This window comes from Podarcis tiliguerta (assembly GCF_965153285.1).
Source record: "Podarcis tiliguerta genome assembly, chromosome: 12".
In the NCBI taxonomy this organism is placed as follows: domain Eukaryota; kingdom Metazoa; phylum Chordata; class Lepidosauria; order Squamata; family Lacertidae; genus Podarcis; species Podarcis tiliguerta.
This window is the reverse complement of record NC_139545.1, coordinates 28,070,086-28,090,369: the sequence shown is the minus strand read 5'-3', so window position 1 is coordinate 28,090,369 and position 20,284 is coordinate 28,070,086. Positions and strand designations below refer to the sequence as shown.

Sequence of the window (20,284 nt, the reverse complement as noted above, 5' to 3'; positions counted from 1 at the left end):
TTAAAGCTATAAAAATCATCTGTTAGTTAAACAAGCCTATGGTTTGAAGTTGGGTTATTGAGCAGTTGACCATGATTTGCTGTAAGCCAGATTCCTGATCTGCATATAGGTTTAGGTTGAGACGCTTTCAAATGAAAAATAAACTTGGCAGCATGTCCTTTTCTTTTCTTTTTTAATGCCTACTTGCCAAGTTTGGAGAGGCTTTAATTTCCTAAGGTCACAATCTCTGGGGCTTGTAAAGCTAAGAAACAGAGTAGCTGTTTAGGGAGCTTGATTATGACTCAGGGGGCAGTAAGTGAGCTGACCACTGTTCTGTTGGTGTTTAGCATCTGCATATAGGAGAATAAAAGCCTTTCTGTCATTTTTACCAAGTATATAGTTAACAGACCGGAAGAGATGTCTCTTAATGCCTTTTGCGGGAGACTTTATTCGTCCTTCCCCTGTAAATTCAGAGGGTAATATAGCACAGCTTTATCTCCAAATACTATCATGAGCCCAAAGGCATGCGCATGTGCATTTGGGCTGACAGATTGAATGCTCCTTCCTCCAAGAAGAAAGTGGCATGTAATGGATGGGTGGAGACGAAGATAGAACTTGCTAGTTTTCTAGCTAGAGGGGCGTATGGAAGAGAATTCAGCCATATGCACTTCCATTTGCAGGATCAAATGTTGCAGTTCAGCTATAGGTTTGCCAATTAGTTGAGCCCTAGTCTTAAGATCAGAGCCATTGAATAGGCCAACTTTACTGACAGTTATGAATATACAAATTCTATACACTGCCTAAGATTTCCTTGACATCCATCAGATGTAAAAGACACAATCAAGTATCTGACTTTTAGAAGATCAGATATACAGCAGCTCTGTATAGGGATGTTTTTAATGTTTGATGTTTACTGTGGTTTTATAATTTGTTGGAAGCCACCTAGAGTGGCTGGGGCTACCCAGTCAGATGGATGGGGTATAAAACCCTTCCTCCTTACATTTGCACACACTCCCAATCCAACTGGAGCAGACCTTTCATGCTCTATCTATTAGTACTTAAAGATTAGTGATGCTAAGCACAAACAAAATCATGATGTATCTTATAAAATGTAGCAAAATGCCACCGTGAGCCTATTTTCCTGGGGAACACTAATATTTTTATGCTATGATGTGTTCTTAATCATTGAGCCACTTAAGTGGAAAGAGAAAGTTCAAGGAAGTTAAGCCAATATAGATGAGCAGGATTTTGTTTAATGAAAACAGACTGGTAGCAGTACTGGCTTTCAAAATCTGTAGCCAGAAAAACTTAACTTTTAGATGGTTGCACCCCTTGTGATCTAACAGTATCATGACCAAGCACTTTATTGCACTGAAGTCTAAGATATTTTTTAAAAATTTGCTAGCAAATGGCCTTCTTCTCAGACACCTTTTAAGTCTTCTATGCTTTGTGAAGGTATGAAGGCAGATGGGTATGCTCTTACAGTTTTGATCAGATGGTTCAGCTCTTGTCATCACAGTCTAGGATGATACGATGTAGTTACACAGGACAAATAAGTTGACATATGCTGGATCACAGCATATGTCAAGAGTGAGCATTATAACTGCATTCCCTTGACCTGCATATCCCGATGTTGTGGTCTAGAGGAAATCCTCCATAAAGCCTTGGGCTCTCCAGCGTTTGTTACTCCTCAGACTCATGAGCTTTTTCAACCGTGATGTCTGCTAGACTAGTCTCTCCTTCAAGGGCCTTGTCATCCTGAGGGGACATTGCAGGCACCTCCTTCTTAGGAACCATCTCCTCAGTTCTGTCTCCCACACATTTGAGGTCCTCTTCTTTACTGTCTCCTGGTTCAGAGGCCGACTGCTCTTCACTTGTTAAAGCAGATTCTGCTGCATGTGTTGCCTCTAGAGAAGAAACGCAGGGCATGGGAAATGCATATACAGTATTGCAATGTGCAGCAATAAATAAATAAATAAATAAATAAATACATACATACATACATACATACATACATACTCCCACAAGCAACACTGGCTCCTTCATCCCAGAAACGAACGCTAGTTATTTTGTAATAACTAATCAAACCAGGAATAGAAGTTAAAATGGCTCAGAGAACAAAATTAACCAAACTATGATTCCATAGGCAGTTTCAGAAAGGAGCTGCTTGTTACAGAGCACAGGCAAGCTCAGCTGTTCCGAAACAGTACGTTGAGTTTAGGGGGCAGGTTGCTGCTAATCCATGAGAATAGGGAGTGCATGTGATGTGCATTTCTATGGCTGCAATCCTAACTCGCATTTAGAGGGGAGAAATCCCCACTTAACTCTGTAGGATGTCCTTCTATACAGATGTTGTTAGGGGTTCCTTATACACAGTGCAATCCTAACAGATCTGGAGGAAGAGGAATGAACCTCATTTATCCTTAGCCAAAGCCAGCATGGCCAATGCTTTGTTTTTGTTTAGAAAATTCATAACCTGCTTGACAAACAAAATAATCTGAGAAGTGTTGCAAGTCCAACATCTGGATTGCCACTGTTCCCCCACCTGTTGTTTAAGAAAACACTGAGTAGTTGGGTGTTGCATGATTATTAGCATTGCTTTGAAAACCTCTCTACTCTAATCTGGCCACAAACATTAAAGCTGTTGCAATGACAATGATGTGTGCCAACCTCTCTTTTGCTTTGCTTCTTGCTGTTTCCTTGCTTTGGCAGCTTCCAACTCCTGCTTCTCGTGGGCTTCCTTTAATGTCTTGCATACTTTCTTGTGTGTAAACCAGTGCATTTTCTGGCAGTCTTGATCACAGTAGATCACCTGTGAATGAAACAAGCCATGCCTCAATGCACAAAAAGGATGGGCTTGCATTTGAATCATCCAGGTTGTATAAGGGACCCATTCATTTCTATATGGAAAACTGGAAATCTAAACCTTGCAATAGCTGCCTTGTGCAACGAGGAACGGCTATTTGCTCACTTTCACTTTAGGAGATCCAAGATCTAGCACCTGAAACATCTATGCTGCTCTTATAAAGGAACTGTCTCCAGATACAGGAACAGTTGAAATCTCTTGCTGGATGTGGTGGGAATGTAATAAAATGAAAGGTTTCTGGGAAATGATTTATAATGAGTTGAAAAAAATGCTGAAATACACTTTTGTTAAGAAGCCAGAAGCATTTTTGTTAGGAATATTAAGAAATGATATAAAAAAGAAGGATGAGAAGTTGTTTTTATATGCAGTAACAGCGGCAAGAATTTTGGTGGCACAAAAATGGAAACAGGAAGAAATCCCGACGAAAGAGGAATGGAGAATGAAGCTGATGGAATACGCAGAATTAGATAAATTAACGGGGAGAATTCGGAACCGACGAGACCAAAGATTTACCGAGGACTGGAATAAATTCACAGAGTATATTAAAAATATATGTGAAGGACAATTAACGTTTGTAGGTTTTCAGGAAGCTCTGTGATAATAATGGAGAGAAATATTGTTTTATAATATTTGTTAAGATTAATATGGTTAAAAAAAACAACATAGATGGAAGAAATATGAATAATTGTGATAATATGGAAAATTTCCAGACAGGCTGAGGGAAGTCTAAAAGTATAAAGACTAGAACTGGATGTAAATTTTGGATGGAATGTTTTTCTTTTATTGTTATTTTTGAAAAATTCGATAAATAATTTTTATTTTTTTAAAAAAAGAAATCTCTTGCTGGAATCTCAGTCAGTGGTATTTACCTGCAGATTCTTACCATTTTGCATACGGAACATCTTTTGGCTGCACCTTTCCCCCCACATGTCGTACAAAACTCAGCATCCACAAAGCCCACTTGGCCAGTAACTGCTTGTGTCAGTACAGAGAAAGCTGTAGGATCAGAGCCCTGGCGGAAAAGATAAAGACAGTTAAGTCAGTGCAAACATACACCCTCCCCCAGCCAATGAGAAGCCTGCAGCTACAACACTAATGCAGATATGGGGGGGGGGGAATCTGCATATTTTCAAATGTACACTTCAGTACTTTTGCACTGCTCTTAAATGCAAGATCTTAGCCTGGCATATGGAGGGAAGCAGGGAAATTATTCTTCCACTCTCCAGAGATTTAACTTTGCTGACCATTCCAATGTAAGGTACACTGGTGGTGGCATCGTTGAGATTATTTGCAAAATGGGAATGAAAATCAATTCAGGGATGCATAAGCTTCGGCTTGTTGCCACTTATGTCTGAGTTTCCTGGCTTGCGTTTTGAGAAGAGAAGAAGGAAGAGGGGATTCCTATTACACTAGACTTTAGAGTAGACAAAGGCACATTGTCTCTTATGCTGCCTCTGCCTCCTCTGAAGCTCAGTGTGGCAGAAGAGGTAAATTCCCCCACACCCCGGTCAGGGTTTTGGAAAAGGAAAGATTATGTTTCTGCCTATATCCTCAGCAGCACATGATACCCCCTCCCTCTCCTCTCCTCTAAAGCTAAGAAGGAACTCTAGCTCCTGGATTGGGGAATTCAGAGACACTATCAGAATATAAAGGAAGCTCATTTAAAAAGATCTTCCATCCTCCATATGAAACACAGTTCTTCAGAATAACTGCAAATATCAAGTGTACCCATTAAGCTGTATCTTGGGGATTTCAAATGTTCCGCCAAAGAAAGAGAAGCTATTAAACTAGAGACACTCACAATTTCAACTGGGGCAATGCTTCTCACAAGCTGCTGGAGCAAGGTTGCTTCACAGTAAGGAAACTTTCGAATGCATTCTCGGATGAGCTTCTCTTGAAATACTGGGAAACCATCTGTATCTCTGCCTTTTAATAGGCTGGAAAGATTAAAGCAAAAGATGAATGGAAAAAACTCATGCCTATCCTATTGGACAATCACTTTGCTTTATTTGTAGTTGTCATGCCTGCCTTACGGTGCAATCAACACAAGATAATATCACCATGGCAACTCTCTGTAAACAAACAATAAACATACATAAAAATGGCAAAAGTAGTTTCTTTCCCAAATATGTTTTATCTTAAACAATAGCAAACACAGTAAATAAAGAGCTCGCTTGTAATATATCAGCGTTTCAGTGCTCATTTCTTCTTTTTCCAAAATAGATTTTATCCTGAACAATTGCAAATGCAGTAATAAAGAGTCCACTTGTGATATAACAGTGGTTCAGTGCTTAAACCACTGGTGTCGATTGTGTTGGTTGCAGTGGTCATTGTACCACCACCCTGTTCATTGTTTTATTGTTATTTACGGCGCAGCACATAGCCCAAGATTTTAATATTCGAACTACATACCCACAGCATAACAGAGAAAGATGCTAATGCACGAACTTTCTGTGTGCAACACTTAAAATACATATCTATATCTTTCAGCTCTGAGATCACAATAACGTTTCTGCAGCTAAAGATACTCTTGCCCTACAACGAAAGTTGAGGGCAACTGAAACATAGACCTGATTCATGCAACATGGTATGGGCTATTGGGAACATAGGAACATGGTTGGAGTAACTGGGCATGAGCGTAAATCACCCCATGGATGAGGTAATCACAGGTGCAAGGCAGCCAAGCCAGCTGCTATGGTAACTCCCCAGTGCCCCAACCATATCTGTGATTAATGCAAGTCAGCTTAGCAGGGTCTCAGTCATTTACTCAGTATGTTGGTATTACTTATCCAGTGTCATGTCTTGAATTGCTGGTTTATTTGGAGCAACGGAGATACTTTTTCATTGTATGTATCAATGTCTGCAAAAGCCTACGGCTGTATATATCTGTTTAACTAGGCCTTATCTTCTGCAACAATAAACCAACTGGATCTTAAGCTCATTCCAATGTAATGACTAGTACTGAGAGCAACTTCCACTGCAGGGTATCTCACCTAAGATTCCCAACAGACATGTGGGTACCTTGAGAAGACATTGTAACCACTTTACTCCTCTCAAGTCCTTTTCACTCCCAAAACATTGCACAGAACTAAACCAAGCTTTGGCTTAGCATATCGTCCAGACCTGAGCTCATGGTTACACTGTGTCCTCACTAATAACAAGCTATAACCAAAGCTTGCTTGGCTTGTTGTGCCATGTGAACCAGGTCATAGCGCCTTTTACTTAATTATCTTGTCCATCAGTGTGAATTACTGCAATAATTTAAAAAATGAATTACTGCTGTTACAGCAGAACAGCCTAAAAAGAATCAGCATCCTCCTCAGATCTTTAAACACAATATCAGATTAAAAGGCCTCAGCAAAGATTAAAAAATAATCTTGGTCTAGCATAAAAGAGACACAGAAGAAGAGCCCAGGGAAGGAGGATCAGGAAGATAGGATGAAGGAAAGATGAGCAGAATCCCTTCTTCATGGGTAGGATTAATATATATATATCAGAAGGCGGTTGTGTGCATCTCAAAAGATGCATTCCCCCCCCCCCTTTCCTCAACTAATGGCTTAACCTGTAGATAACTATGGAAAATATTCATCTAGCTGTTGATAGGATTTGAAGGAAACTGAGCAGCAAACCATTCATTTTACCATTCAAGGTAAGCAGTCTGTCTTTACTTGGATAGAAATGAACACAAATGCTTTTCTGCGTGCATTAAATGTCATTCATGACTGGGATCATACCTTTTGATTAATCCATCCAATTTATCCTCTCGCTCCTTAAGGAAGAGGATGCATTTCTGGAAAATACAGCTAATGTAGTGCATTTTTATTGCCAGTACTTCATTCATCTCTCTCTGCTTCATACACTTCTCGCAAATCAGATCCAGCACTCTGTAGCATTTCTGCATTGCTTCAACTTCTGCTAGGAGAGGGTTTTCTTTCACTAGCAACACAATCTATAGGAAAAGATTAACAAGATAGATGATTTAAAGAGAATCAATAGGTAATTTTTAAGTGCTCATATTAACGGGACTGCTTGCTCTTTTATCTTCTTAAATAAGCTATATTACCTAAGAAACTTGCCATACCATAGGTTGATCACATTGGAAACATGACTGACCCATTTTAGTGCCCACAATGCATGCAATACTGATTACAGGAAGTGATAGTCATACAAAATGAATACACCTTTGATCAAGCAACTGAACATCATAACCCTCTCTTGTTTCCAAGGTTCAGGGTTTTAAGTGACATTGCTTTTGTAGCAAAAAACACCTATGTACGGAAGGGAAGTATCAGCAGACTGGGGGGAACCCCCAAGTTTTGGAGCAGTACCAAAAAATCCCCTAAAACACAAAACCCACAGGAACCCACAAAACAGCCCAACAAGGACCAAACAAGCCAAGTGGGCCTTGGAATGCTGACAACTGTTACAGACAGGGAATGGAATGGAGTTGTTTGAATTGTGAACTGTAGCAACTCACACAGCTATCTTTTGTTGCAAGTCTCACTTGGAGCTTCCAGCTACAAGCATCAGGCCCTTTCTGAAACTACAGGGTTTCACAGAAACTGATAACAGAGATGAGTGTCACACAAGTAGATTTCAGCTCTTCTTTTGCATGCAAGTCCTTATGAGATGCTCTCTTGCTTCTGCTAAATCACTGGTCTTGAACTAGTGTGCTGGGACACACTACTACGTTGTGACCTAATCTAAGGTGGGTCATAGCAGCAACATTACCATTGTACAAATATATGATTAAGAAATGGGCTCCCAAATGTCTGTTTGGGTTAAAAGTAGGTCCTGGATCTCAAAAAGTTGAAGACTACTATGCTCGTCTTAAGGTGTATATACTTGAGTACAATGATCTTCAGTGTGCTAACCTTTGAGTGTTTCATGTTGGGGACTATTTTAAAATAAACATCTCTCCATTTGAGAATGAGGTACTAAAGCCCCTATGAGCAGGCCAGGACTATGGAATATCAAGAAGAAGCTCAGAATCATAAATTAGCTGCTGGCCAAATTTTGCCACCCAACTCCATAGGCCAAATATTTTTTCTTAGAGGACCGACCTCAACAAGGTTGTAAGTTATTTGACAAGTATGCCTGAAGGATAAGCCAAAATATGAACACTCTACCTTAACAGGATGCAAATTGGTAGTTGTAATGATCTTATGCAGAGGTCCAGCTAACTTGACTGGCAGTTTGGGTTCTTTGTCAAGTCCTTGTGGTTTTGTATAGTAATCCAACCTTTCTCGAGGAAAGAAGTTGTTGATAACAGTGACACAGTCATGTTGACCTAAAAGGAGAACGGTGCATCTTTTATGAAGATGAAGAACAATTATTTCACACATGAAGCACAAATCACACACCATTTAGAGGAAGTACTATACTAATAAATCACTGTGGAACTAAAAGGAAATAGCTTCACACAGAGGCAATATTTCAAGGCTCAGAGGCCTATATGTAATATGAAGTTTACAGAACTAAACTAACTCACCTATTCAGAGAACTTAGGATCTGATGGGCAAAGCAGCTTTTAAGACACATTATGAAACAGTTCTAAAGTTATTCCCACTTTTATAAGTTTGGTTTAGTTCACTGCACGAACTAAATCTAAAAATGGTGCTGCTAACCAGTCAAAAATTTAATTCTTCTGGAAGATATGACATTACATGACATTTCAAAGCAGCTCATATGAGATTGCATGATTGACACTGGCTCACCTTTCAGCCAGCGGTAGAATGCTTAGTGATTACGCCTCGTTAATAGGTTTTTTTATTTTAGAAACAATGATTGCAAAGCTTCCAATGCAGACTGGCAATTACAGTGACTGAATCTCTGACTAAGTACCAACTGTTCAGATGTAGTGGATGTGATATGTGGGTGTAATTTTCCCCAAGTTGTAAGCAGATTCCTGCAATAAAGTGGTAAGTCTTTTGACTGGATCCACTAGTCTCCTTGTCTCACAATCCTCTTTGTGTCTGTTTTTTTTTTTTTTATGTAGTCATCAAAAGACTTGAGTTTAGAACACTTTTAAAAAAAAATATTGGGTAAAAGGCCTCTCCTCACCAATCCTTCCAACCCCTTTGCCAGGAAAAACAAACAAAAATATTTTCTTCTTCTTCATAGTCTATCCTTAAAAGGAAATACAGCTCAAAGAGCACCACCATTTATTTATTTAAATATATATTTACATACAGTTATCAGCTCACGGAGGCTACTCCTATCTAGCAAACTCCTCCCTGTTGCTAGATAAAATCTTCCTTCTCAAAGAAAGGGGGAAGTCAGCAAGGGGAATGACAGGGAAGGCTGGCCACAAATGGAGCTAAACCCATTTTTGAGCTGGGCTCAGATTTTTACCAAAAATAAGATGGTTGAGTTCGAAATAGAGCAGATTTATTTCCTAATTATGAATTCAAAATTCCCCCCTCCTGCCGCCAACTAATGTTAGAGAGCAATTTGAGAAAAGCAGCAATCACCCAATGAATATTTTTTAAATGTCTTCCCCTAGTTAAGAACCTGGTACTGAACACCCCGTTGCCAATAAACATTAAGTCAAATCAATCTCCATCTTCTCAGAGCCTTAATGGAGGGGTGAGGAACCTGCAGCACTCCACTTGTTGTTGGGCTGTATCTTTCATCTTCCCCAGGCAGCACGGCCAATAGTCAGGGATGATGGAGTCAAAGTCCAGCAACAGTTGGAAGGTCACAGGTTTCCCGCCCTGGACTTCATGAAGGATAATTCAAAATGGCCGCTCCATTTACCCACAAAGGCAGCCATCTGTGCTGCTGTCCTTCCCACTGAGTTCACGACATCTGTATCTGCTCCAGCCTCCAACATCATCCACGTAATTTCCTTGTTGCCTAAACACAGAAGAGAACAGCTTTCATTTAGGTTTCTCATAATGAGTCTGTATAAAAGTTTCAGCCATGCAAGGTTTTTTTGGTGGGTCGCTGTAATGGCTTGTGAATGCTCTTCGCAAGAAATGCCTCTGCTACTCAGAGATACATATATACAGTCTTTATTTTACATATGTACAAGCAGCACATTACAATCATGAGTCTGAATCCTCCGGCTCAGATTCTGAGAGTGACTTATGCCCGCCCCTTCTCCAACAGAAAAGGCGTGGAATTTTCATGTGATGTCTCTGTCCCCTCCTCTTTAACACTCTCCTTTCTTTGGCAGATGGAATAGGCATTGTTTCACTGTCTGTGCCAGAACTTCCTGTGCGGTGCTGAGGCTCTGGTTCAACATCTGTGAGCCGTTCCGCCTCCTGGTTTTCCCCTCCTTCCTTAATCGCCACTTCCTGCCTGCCTTCCTCTGCCTGTCTCTGCTCCTCCCCTTCATTCTCTGGCAATACCATGACAGTCGCCCCCCTACAAGACATTAAACATTGCGTCCCTTGTAAATCTGCAGTTTAAGGCTGTTGCTACTGCTGCCGCCAGTAAACATTTAGAAAATGGGGAGCTGCTTTATACCAAGTCAGACAAGTGCTTCATCTGGCTGAGATGAATACTGTCTACACTGACTGGCAGCAGCTCTTCCAAGTTTCCAGACACAGGTCTTTCTCAGCCCTATCTGGAGACACCACAGATTGAGCCTGGGTCTTTCTGCAAGTGAAGAAGGTGCTTTTTTCCACAGAGCTACAGTCCTTATTCATCCCCAGTAGCTGGAAATGAAGATGCCATTTGCTTTCTCAAGGTTTCACCCAACCCTCTGTCTTGCCAGTATGAATAGATTCTGCACCAAGGCCTGATGGCTGCACTAGCCTTCCCCAGTGGCATCACTTTCTGCTGTCATCTAATCCATCTTTGGAAATTGCTATTTTTTTTGCAGTAGGGAGTTCCATAGCTTAGCTTTCCATGAGCTAAGTTCATATATGTGCTCTGGAAGTATTATGACTCAGCCTCCTGATTTTAGGCAGAATTTTCTAACCCAGAGGCTCTAGGTGAAGAGCACATTATTTTATATTTCCCCTTTCCACTCACAGATGCCTCTCAAACTACTTTTTGCACATATCCTGTAATTTCTTTTACTGTATTCCGCACCCCAATAGAAAACCACCAGCTTCTTTCCTCCTCTCCTCCATGGTCCTTTCACATTCACTTCTTCCTCCCATAACGACTTTCCTCTCTTATCTCCTTCCTTCCTTTCCCTCATGTTATTTTAATAATTCCTATCGGCATTTCCTTTCACGTTCTTATTCCTTCAACGCTTTCACCGCCTCTTTCCCCTCGGAGAGGCCTTCTTACTCCCACAATCTGATATATGCATTCACAAATATTGTTTGCTATTCATGCTTCTACCTTTTGCTAGAGAGAGAGGCACACATTTAATAGACCCTGAAATCTAAACCATATTTTTTAAAATAAAGATGTTACCCTTTAAGGGTATATTCCAGCTAAGCCCAAGAACAACACCTGGATGGCTTATGTTTGATTTTATTGGTTTAAAGAACAAAGAAAAACCCTGACAACTAATATGCACACACAATATAAATACTGTACTCTGCTATACCTGTAACACCTCTCCCCATATGAACTGACCCTGCAATCATCATCTGAGGCCCTTCTTCAAGTGCCTCCTCCATGAGAGGTCCAGAGGGTGAAAGATATCCAAGAGCAAAGCTGGGTCCTCAGAGTTGTCTGATTAGCTATTAATTCTATCCCAATTTTCCAGTAAAAGACTATCAGTGGCTTACAATAAAAGCAGTATTTGGTTAAGAAAAGAATAGCAATCTTGCCTATAAAGTAGAGGTAGACCTTACCTCTAACACATCATCCTTTAACAAAAGATAAAAAATCTGCCTACACAAAGACATGAAGGATTCCTTTATCTGCACCAAGAAGCAGATGTAATTAACAACGGGGGAAACCTCATAGATACCTGAGAGCCCAGCAAACATCAGAGCCGTATATCCGTGTTCATGTTCATTGCAGTTAACATCAGCCCCATGCCGCAACAACAGTCTGCACACCTCAACTTTCCCTTTGTATGCCGCATGCATCAGAGGAGTCATGCCATGCTATGGAAAGAAAAAATAAATACAGGACCTTCAAATATATCTGTTTGTTCTTCTCCAGTAGTATTTAAACACAAGCAAGCTACGCTTCTAAAATGAAAAGATAGCACTCCAAATACAGTATAGCCCAGGGGTCAGAAAACATTTGTGGCAGGGGGCCGATCCACTGTCCCTCAGACTTTGTGGGGGGCCAGACTATATTTTGAAGGGGGGGGGGGACAAATTCCTATGCTCCACAAATAACCCAGAGATGCATTTTAAATCAAAGGACACATTCTACTCATGTAAAAACACGCTGATTCCTGGACCACCTGTGGGCTGGATTTAGAAGGCGATTGGGCCGGATCCGGCCCCCAGGCCTTAGTTTGCCTACCCATGGTATAGTCTTTTTGATGTTCACTTTGCTACATTTGAATACTCTTTAACTATATATTCTTTCAACAAAATCCAGCTTTTAGAAAACCAACCATGTCTCCAATTTAGCAGAGGACACCTTTGTACACATTCAGCTTCAGTGTAAGCTACTAATGAGAAGGAAACTTCAGCTACCATTGCATGCCTTTCTATGTGGGCAACTGCAATTCTTCCCCACCCCGCACACCCATCAATACTTATGAAAATTATACTAATGACTATATTAATGAAAAGCTTTTCAGTTTTGCTTTTGGAATAGCTAGTATGACTTGGTGTATCAGCGAATAATAGAGCCCCCTTACTTGTACTGGAGATAGGAGCAATTAAGTTGCAAAGCATCAATAATAAATATTTCTTTAGATTTTTTAAAAAAGGGGGGGGGAGTAGAATGAACACTGAAGTGTTTAAGCTTTTAATTCCTAGGCAACTATTCTAATAATAATCTGAAGTATTAATAAAAGTATTAGTAAGATTTTTTTTTTTCAAAAATGTGCACATCAGTTGCTTTCACACAATTAACAACATGTCTAATTTGGTGGGAAACCACACAATTCTCTGAGGAGAGTAACAGCTGCAAGCGGGGAGACCTGCAAAGGACCTCTTTATATTTGAGTTTGCAGTATGGCAATTTATATAATAGGCAAGTTTTATATTTGGGAACCCATGTGGGAGAGATGGATCATTACCAGTTTTGGGTAGTTTCTTTAGCTGCAGGCACTGGTGAAAAACCTGTCATTTTAAGCAGCAGTTCACACACACTCCCTGTTATGAATCATACATTTGTTAAGCCAGAAATGAACAATGGCATTTAGGACCTCTGCTTCCATTGTTTCTCATTTCCAGCAGCTCCCTTTGCTTTCTGTTCTTTTCTAAAGAGATTAAAATGCTTAAATTCAGGGAGACTTGTTCAAATTATACATGCGAGTCTTCCGCATGCTGAAAATATATTCCAAGCAGTGGGATGAAATTTTGCGCATTAAGGAGCAATGAGGTATTTGTACAGACCACCTGTACAGGAAGCCAACTCTAGAGTGGTGCCCTTTTCCCTGCCTTAATCTGCTCCCTACAAATTGATAATGAGGATTAAAAAAAAAGATAACCACCTGGCCTCAGAGCTATATAGGAGAGTCAACTCACACATTATACAGCACTTCTGGAAGACATTTGAAAAATAATCTCAGAAGTGGAGGAAAAAGCCAAGTAACTGGAAGACGGAACATGGTGCTATACAAACAACATGCGGACAACCAATATGAAGAAACCACAAAGTGAGTGCCTTATCATGTTATGTAAATATAGTGAGCTGGATTCAGATGAATAGGAATAAAACCGTCCCTGCCGGCAGACTTGCAATCAAAAGTCACATGGAAGAGGGAACAAGCTTGTTTTATCCTGCTACAGAGGGTAGAATTCGAACCAAGGGCTTCAAGTTATAAGAAAGGGGATTCCAAGTAAACATCAGGAAAAAAACTTTCTGACCATAAGAGATGTTTGACAGTGGAACAGGCTCACTGAGTTGTGGACTCCCCTTCCTCGGAGGTTTTAAAGCAGAGGTTGGATGGCTATTTGTCATGGATGCTTTAGTTGAGATTCCTGCATTGCAGGGGATTGGACTAGATGACCCTTGGGGTCCCTTTCAACTCAATGAAGGTAAAGGGACCCCTGACCATTAGGTCCAGTCGTGGCCGACTCTGGGGTTGCGGCGCTCATCTCGCTTTATTGGCCGAGGGAGCTGCCGTACAGCTTCCGAGTCATGTGGCCGGCATGACTAAGCCGCTTCTGGCGAATGAGAACAGCGCACGGAAACACTGTTTACCTTCCCGCCGGAGCGGTACCTATTCATCTACTTGCACTTTGATGTGCTTTTGAAGTGCTAAGTTGGCAGGAGCAGGGACCGAGCAACGGGAGCTCACCCCGTTGCAGTGATTCGAACCGCCAACCTTCTGATCAGCAAGCCATAGACTCTGTGGTTTAACCCACAGCACTACCCACGTCCCTGTAAGGGTAAAGGGTAAAGGGACCCCTGACCATTAGGTCCAGTTGCAGACGACTCTGGGGTTGCGGTGCTCATCTCACTTTGCTGGCCTAGGGAGCCAGCGTACAGCTTCTGGGTCATGTGGCCAGCATGACTAAGTCGCTTCTGGCGAACCACAGCAGCGCATGGAAACACCGTTTACCTTCCCACTTGTGCGGTATCTATTTATCTCCTTGCACTTTGATGTGCTTTCGAACTGCTAGGTTGGCAAGAGCTGGGACCGAACAAATGGAGCTCACCCCATTGCAGGGATTCAAACCGCTGACCTTCTGATAGGCAAGCCCAAGGCTCTGTAGTTTAGACCACAGCGTCCCACTTCAACTCTATAGTTGTATGAAAACAACATGACACAAAAGAGGAAAAGGGGATAAAGAAGATGAGAACAAACTAACTTGGGCAACAGTTCTTAAAGAGTCATAGTAGTAGTTCTTATAAAGATCACCAGGAATGGAAACAGTTCAGAGAGAGAACCAAATGGTCTCTCAGCAGAGCTGGTGGGAGTGGCCTCCTTCCCATCCCTCCCCCTGCTGGAGCCTGATGGAATGGCTGCAGCTCAGTGGTGGTTGATGGAGGAAGGGGCCTGATAAATGGGGTTTACAAGATCCCATTGAAAACAGTGGGACAAGACAGTCAGAAATCCCACCGATTTATATGGAAACAACTAAATGAATCCAGATCTGTTCAACATCTCCTATTCATTCACTGCAGTTATTTAATAGATGTTTTGGGGGCCAAGCCTTCACAAAGCAACAAATAGGGGGTGGGGGTGGGATGACAACAGAAGTGCAGGGAAAGTATGAAGCATTGAATGAATACAAGCAAATGGAGGCAAGGCGTATAATGAGATCACCAAAATTCTCTTAAGGCAAGGCAATAAATAGAAAAATGTAAGTTTTAAAGGCCTTTCTTGAATAATGTTCTCCCTCACGCATTAAAAAGCAGCTCTTATTTTTCTCACTTATGTCTTTAGAAACATTCCTATGGTCCTTTTCTGTATAAAAACGATTCATCTGAAGGACATTCAATATTGAGTCCAGAATGGATCCGCATGCCTCATCCCATGACAAAGTTACAGTGATCAAATGCAGCAATTGCCCCAGCAATTGAGAGCCAGTTTGGTGTAGTGGTTAAGAGCGGTAGATTTGTAATCTGGGGAACCGGGTTCGCGTCTCCACTCCTCCACATGCAGCTGCTGGGTGACCTTGGGCTAGTCACACTTCTCTGAAGTCTCTCAGCCCCACTCACCTCACAGAGTGTTTGTTGTGGGGGAGGAAGGGAAAGAAGAATGTTAGCCGCTTTGAGACTCCTTCGGGTAGTGATAAAGCGGGATATCAAATCCAAACTCTTCTTCTTCTACTACTTCAAGTACATTACATACACTGCGCCCCCTCCCAACAGGGCAACATTTCCCACTGCATATTAAACAGACCAGCAGCTTTGCAGAGTATTTCCCTCTATACTAGAGAAAGGATATTCCACAAGGGGATCACTGTGGAACTTGTCTGGTTATGAGACTGAATACTTTTTTTCCAGGCACAGTGGTACCTCTGGTTATGTACTTAATTCGTTCCAGAGGTCCGTTCTTAACCTGAAACTGTTCTTAACCTGAAGCACCACTTTAGCTAATGGGGCCTCCCACTGCCGCTGCACCACCGCCACGCGATTTCTGTTCTCACCCTGAAGCAAAGTTCTTAACCTGAGGTACTATTTCTGGGTTAGCGGAGTCTGTAACCAGAAGTGTATGTAACCTGAAGCGTATGTAATGCAAGGTACCACTGTACTGCATTAAGTAGTGATGAAGCAGGTTTTCTGGATGATATGGGAAACACTTTCCTAGGACAATTCTACAGCTGAACAGCTCCTGCCAAGATGAACTATTTCACTAAAAAATCAAATAAAATCAAAAACCTACAGTCAAAATCCGGCATGATATGAGGCAGACTTAACCCACTGACTCTGCACTGGATTCTGGCCAGTTTGCGAGAAGTTAGTTGCAAAAGCACAAAATGTGTTATGGTACATATTCCCATGAGGAAGTTGATCTAAAAATATGCTGTACGCTTTTCCCCACAGTAACATTTTTGTTAGACTCACCTCTGACCCACCCCGCCTGCAAAAAAAAGTCTAACAGAAACAGCCAATTGCAACTTCATTTTTATTACAGCCCACTATGTTTGTGAAATATTCAGTTATGTAATATGTTGCTTTCACTCCTCAATCCATCATAAGGCCTTGGGAAAGTTGAGGTTTCAGAAATGTAATCTCAGAAGATGGTAAATAAATCTGACATTAACAAAAGTTCAGGTCACTTTTCTATCAGAAATAGAGGATTTCTTATTTTTTTAAAAAAGCATTAGCTTACTTTGAAAAATTAAAGAGGATATTTCAGGTGCAAAAAAATCTGCATATTATACCTCTGTTCAGGCATGTTACACTAGTTCATTTTTAGCAGGGAATACTGAATACTTGCTTGAACGTAATCATTTTCCAGTATACTCAAGGGATACTTTCTGATTGCAGTATGTTAAACAGGTTTCCTTGATAAGTATTATTTTGCTTATAGAAATCTGCCAGCCTTTGAATTCCCAATGTTTCTTTAATTTGACTCTACCCAATCTAGACACATATTTTGAGTCAAGTCTTTTACCTCATCCAAACAATTCACACGGACATTCTTGCTGCCAAGCAGTCGTGCAGCTTCTTCAGGGCTTCCTAAAGGAGAGGAAGAGTTTGTGAAGTCTACTGTTAAACAGAAAATCAATACAGTGAATCTAATAATTCGTTACATTTGTATCCCATGCTTCCTCCAATAAGACCATGGTAACTATGTAGCTCTTATCTCTTCCTCCCCTTATTACCTTGTGAGACAGGCTAGGCTGAGAAATCATGACTGACCCAAGCCCATCCAGTAAATCTCAGGGCTGAATGAGGATTTCAGCCTGAACTCCTCACTCCGAATCATGGAATCATAAAATTCTGCCATGATAAAGTATGAGGCACCTGTCAAACATTTGCCCTACCACAAATATTGTAACAACGTTGTATGGCTTACTGCCCCTAAAACGACACTTTTGTAAAATTATTTTCAGAACGGGGGTTATTGTTTTTGTTTGTTACTACGTCATGATTTTTTTGTGTTTTTATATTGTAAACCGCCCTGTGATCCTCAAATGAAGTGTGTTATGGAGATTTAATGAATAAATAATAAACAAAAACAAACATTTATTCTATTCACATGCAATGCTAAGCTAAAGTATGACTTAGTGAAGGCACAGGCAAACTCGGCCCTCCAGATGTTTTGGGACTACAACTCTCATGATCCCTAGCTAACAGGACCAGTGCTCAGTGATGATGGGAATTGTAGTCCCAAAACATCTGGAGGGCAGAGTTTTCCTATGCCTGGCTTAGTGTAAATGTGTGGGTTCTTGGAGAGGTTATTAGGGTGTAATGCTTTTGTTTGTTTACTATGTTAGGTATTTATGTGTTTATAGTAAAACGTCCTGTGAGCCTCAGATGAAGGGTAGAATGGAAATTAATAATAATAATAATAATGACAATGGTGCTACTTTGCTTGTCCTCTGGTCCTGCTGCTGCCCTGCTGCCATGAGCTAAGCCATGATTTAGTTTAGTATGCCATCCAACCATGGGTTTGTGGTTTGTCCCACTCCAGACAAACCATGACTTGTGAAACCAAAAACAAAACATGGTTGCAGTTTGCAAAATGCAATGGCTGAAATCTCTGCTCTGGGAACCCTCTTTTCCATGCTAAGCCACAGTTTGACTGGCACTGTGTGTAAAGAATCTCAGTAGCTACTTCCGTACGTAGAAAAGAACACATTACATTGTTCCCCTGCTAGTGATTCCCAGCAGCTGACATTCAAGAAGCATTGCAAAAAGGCAAGGCATTATTTCCATGAATAGATAAAGCACTATGACTGAATAAAGTAGCATTCAACTAAGTCTAGCACATGCAGTTTTGTGTGCATCATGTGGCTGCCTCCATCCCCAATACCAGCAACTTGCAGGTGGCATGAGTGGTGGCTCTCACACTAAGTTAGCTATGATAAGGGGCTCTGAAGTCACGTGACCTTTACAATACAAAGATCACATCCAAAGGAAACAACAACCTGCCAACAACTTTAAAGTTTTGGTGCCAACACCTCACCCATTAGTAAACAAAACAACCACCTCTGAAATAAGGGGGTAATCTGAAAGGCATATTTCCTCCATCCACCAGTTAACACTCTTTTATAGAAGAAGCATGTATTCCAGCAAAGGAAGGGAAACTTTCCATGTCCTGCTGTTGCTGCTGCAACAAAAGTGCTGCTTAGGAGCAGCCGCTGACAAGGTCTGCCATACCTCTGGAATCATATGACAGCTAGCAAAGTGTTGATTTTTACACGGGTCACTGCCGTCTGCCTTACGCCTCTCTACAATCCACAGCAAGACTTTCCTTGAATGCAACTATTGAGTACACACTGTGAATTTAAAGCACACCCCCCCCACCCCAAGTTATAATTTCCAATACCCGTAAACTCCAGTTCACAAGATTCTTGGGTAGGTGTGTGCTAGAAATGTGTGGTATGTAGGTAGAGCTCATTCAAATATTTACTCAGACATGAGACTCACCGGATGACCTTGACCCAGGCCATAGGAGCCAACTCGTAAGGGCCAAAGTCCCTTTGCCCCCCCAATAAAATATTTGAGGAGGCTGCCCCCCCCCATGGGCATTGCCATTCAAATGTTGTGTGCATGCCATGTCTTGTGACTGATCATGTGGAGCTTACCTGGACCCTCCAATATTTTATTCAGGTTGGCACCTCGGCCCAGTCCATCTCCCTAGCCCTACCTTGCAGGTTGGTTGTGAAAATAAAACGGGGTGGGGAGGGGGGAGGGTGAGATCAGAAGAAAGAAACATGTTGAATCATATGAACTCATTGGAAGAAGGGGTAAATGGGATAAAAAGAAAGTCCCTTCTCTCATTACTGAAGCCCTGTATAGGGAAGTTTTTAAACGTTTGATCATTTATCATGTTTTCAGTGTTCTTTTGGAAGCCACCCAGAGTGGCTGGAGAAACGCAGCCAGATGGATGGGGTATAGATAAATTATATATATATATATATATATATATATTCCATTTAATATTATACAACATTCACATCATCTTTATCCACTATCCTGCCCTGGCTCTTAGAGCTTCCCTCCTACCTCATGGCTTTCAAAATTAACCTTTATATCATTGCCATTTATACGTTTCCCAATTCTAACTACACTCATTACAGAATGACTCAAAAGTGAAATAAATATAGAAAGAGAGAAAATTTCTCATTGCAAGTCTTCAGAAGACTTTTATTATTATTATTATTATTATTATTATTATTATTATTGCTTATTTTGCATGAAAATATGCACGATCTGATAAAAAAGCAGGCGGCGTGCAACAGTCACAGGAGCAGCGCCCAGTCAAAGCACAGGAGAGGCGGCGAGGAAGCAAAAACCTAGGGGAAAAGCCCCTTCCAGAAGCAACCTCCTTGCGCATTAGCGCGGGCCCGACGCGCAAGGCCCGGTCGCGTAGACTCAAATGCAGCCGACACGCGTCACTCCGCCTCTCGGCTTGGCCTGGAGCCAGACTTCCCTTGTCCGCCTTACCTTTCCCAATCACTCCCAGCAACTCCTTTTCCTCCTCGCTCAAGTCCCCTCTCTTCAGAGACGCCATAGCTCGCTGGCTGACTTATTTCTTCCTCTCTCAGCCAGCCACGCGCATGCACCTTCCCCGCCGCCCTCCTCCTCCTCTTTCCACTGAGGAGAAAAATGAGGGCAGCCCCCGCTGCTCCGCCAGAGCAGAAGGAACCTCGGCGCGCTTCGGCCAGCGGATATCCCCCCTCTACGCCCGCGCCAGGATCCCCGCCGCTCGCGACATTGTAACTTCCTCTCCCGGAGCTGTCGTGAGAAACAAGGGGAGGGGGGGCTAAA

The 20,284-nt window shown here is 41.6% G+C and overlaps 1 protein-coding gene and 1 long non-coding RNA gene across 2 annotated transcripts in view; both read right to left on the bottom strand.

Annotated features, from left to right (window-relative positions):
- The window catches only part of LOC310660661, a 197,679-nt gene that overhangs the window by 67,111 nt on the left and 110,284 nt on the right, over window positions 1–20,284 (bottom strand). The window lies entirely within an intron of this gene.
- ANKMY2 (ankyrin repeat and MYND domain containing 2) lies at window positions 1,213–20,260 on the bottom strand. Its single transcript, XM_083405486.1, has 10 exons — window positions 19,961–20,260; window positions 16,959–17,023; window positions 11,727–11,865; window positions 9,605–9,703; window positions 7,975–8,135; window positions 6,580–6,794; window positions 4,647–4,782; window positions 3,729–3,857; window positions 2,650–2,791; window positions 1,213–1,886 (listed from the first exon to the last, which is right to left on the bottom strand). The coding sequence occupies exons 1-10, from the start codon at window positions 20,025–20,027 to the stop codon at window positions 1,663–1,665; spliced, it is 1,377 nt and encodes a 458-aa protein (XP_083261612.1). The 5' UTR covers window positions 20,028–20,260; the 3' UTR covers window positions 1,213–1,662.

Bases quoted from the DNA above. Each gene is read 5' to 3' on its own strand.
- ANKMY2 (XM_083405486.1), bottom strand. From the start codon at position 20,027: ATGGCGTCTCTGAAGAGAGGGGACTTGAGCGAGGAGGAAAAGGAGTTG. The intron at 8,136-9,604 runs GTAAATGGAGCG...TTCTCCTTTTAG, and splicing joins ACAGATGGCTGCCTTTGTGG to GTCAACATGACTGTGTCACT. The intron at 4,783-6,579 runs GTATGATCCCAG...TAATCTTTCCAG, and splicing joins TTGGATGGATTAATCAAAAG to CCTATTAAAAGGCAGAGATA.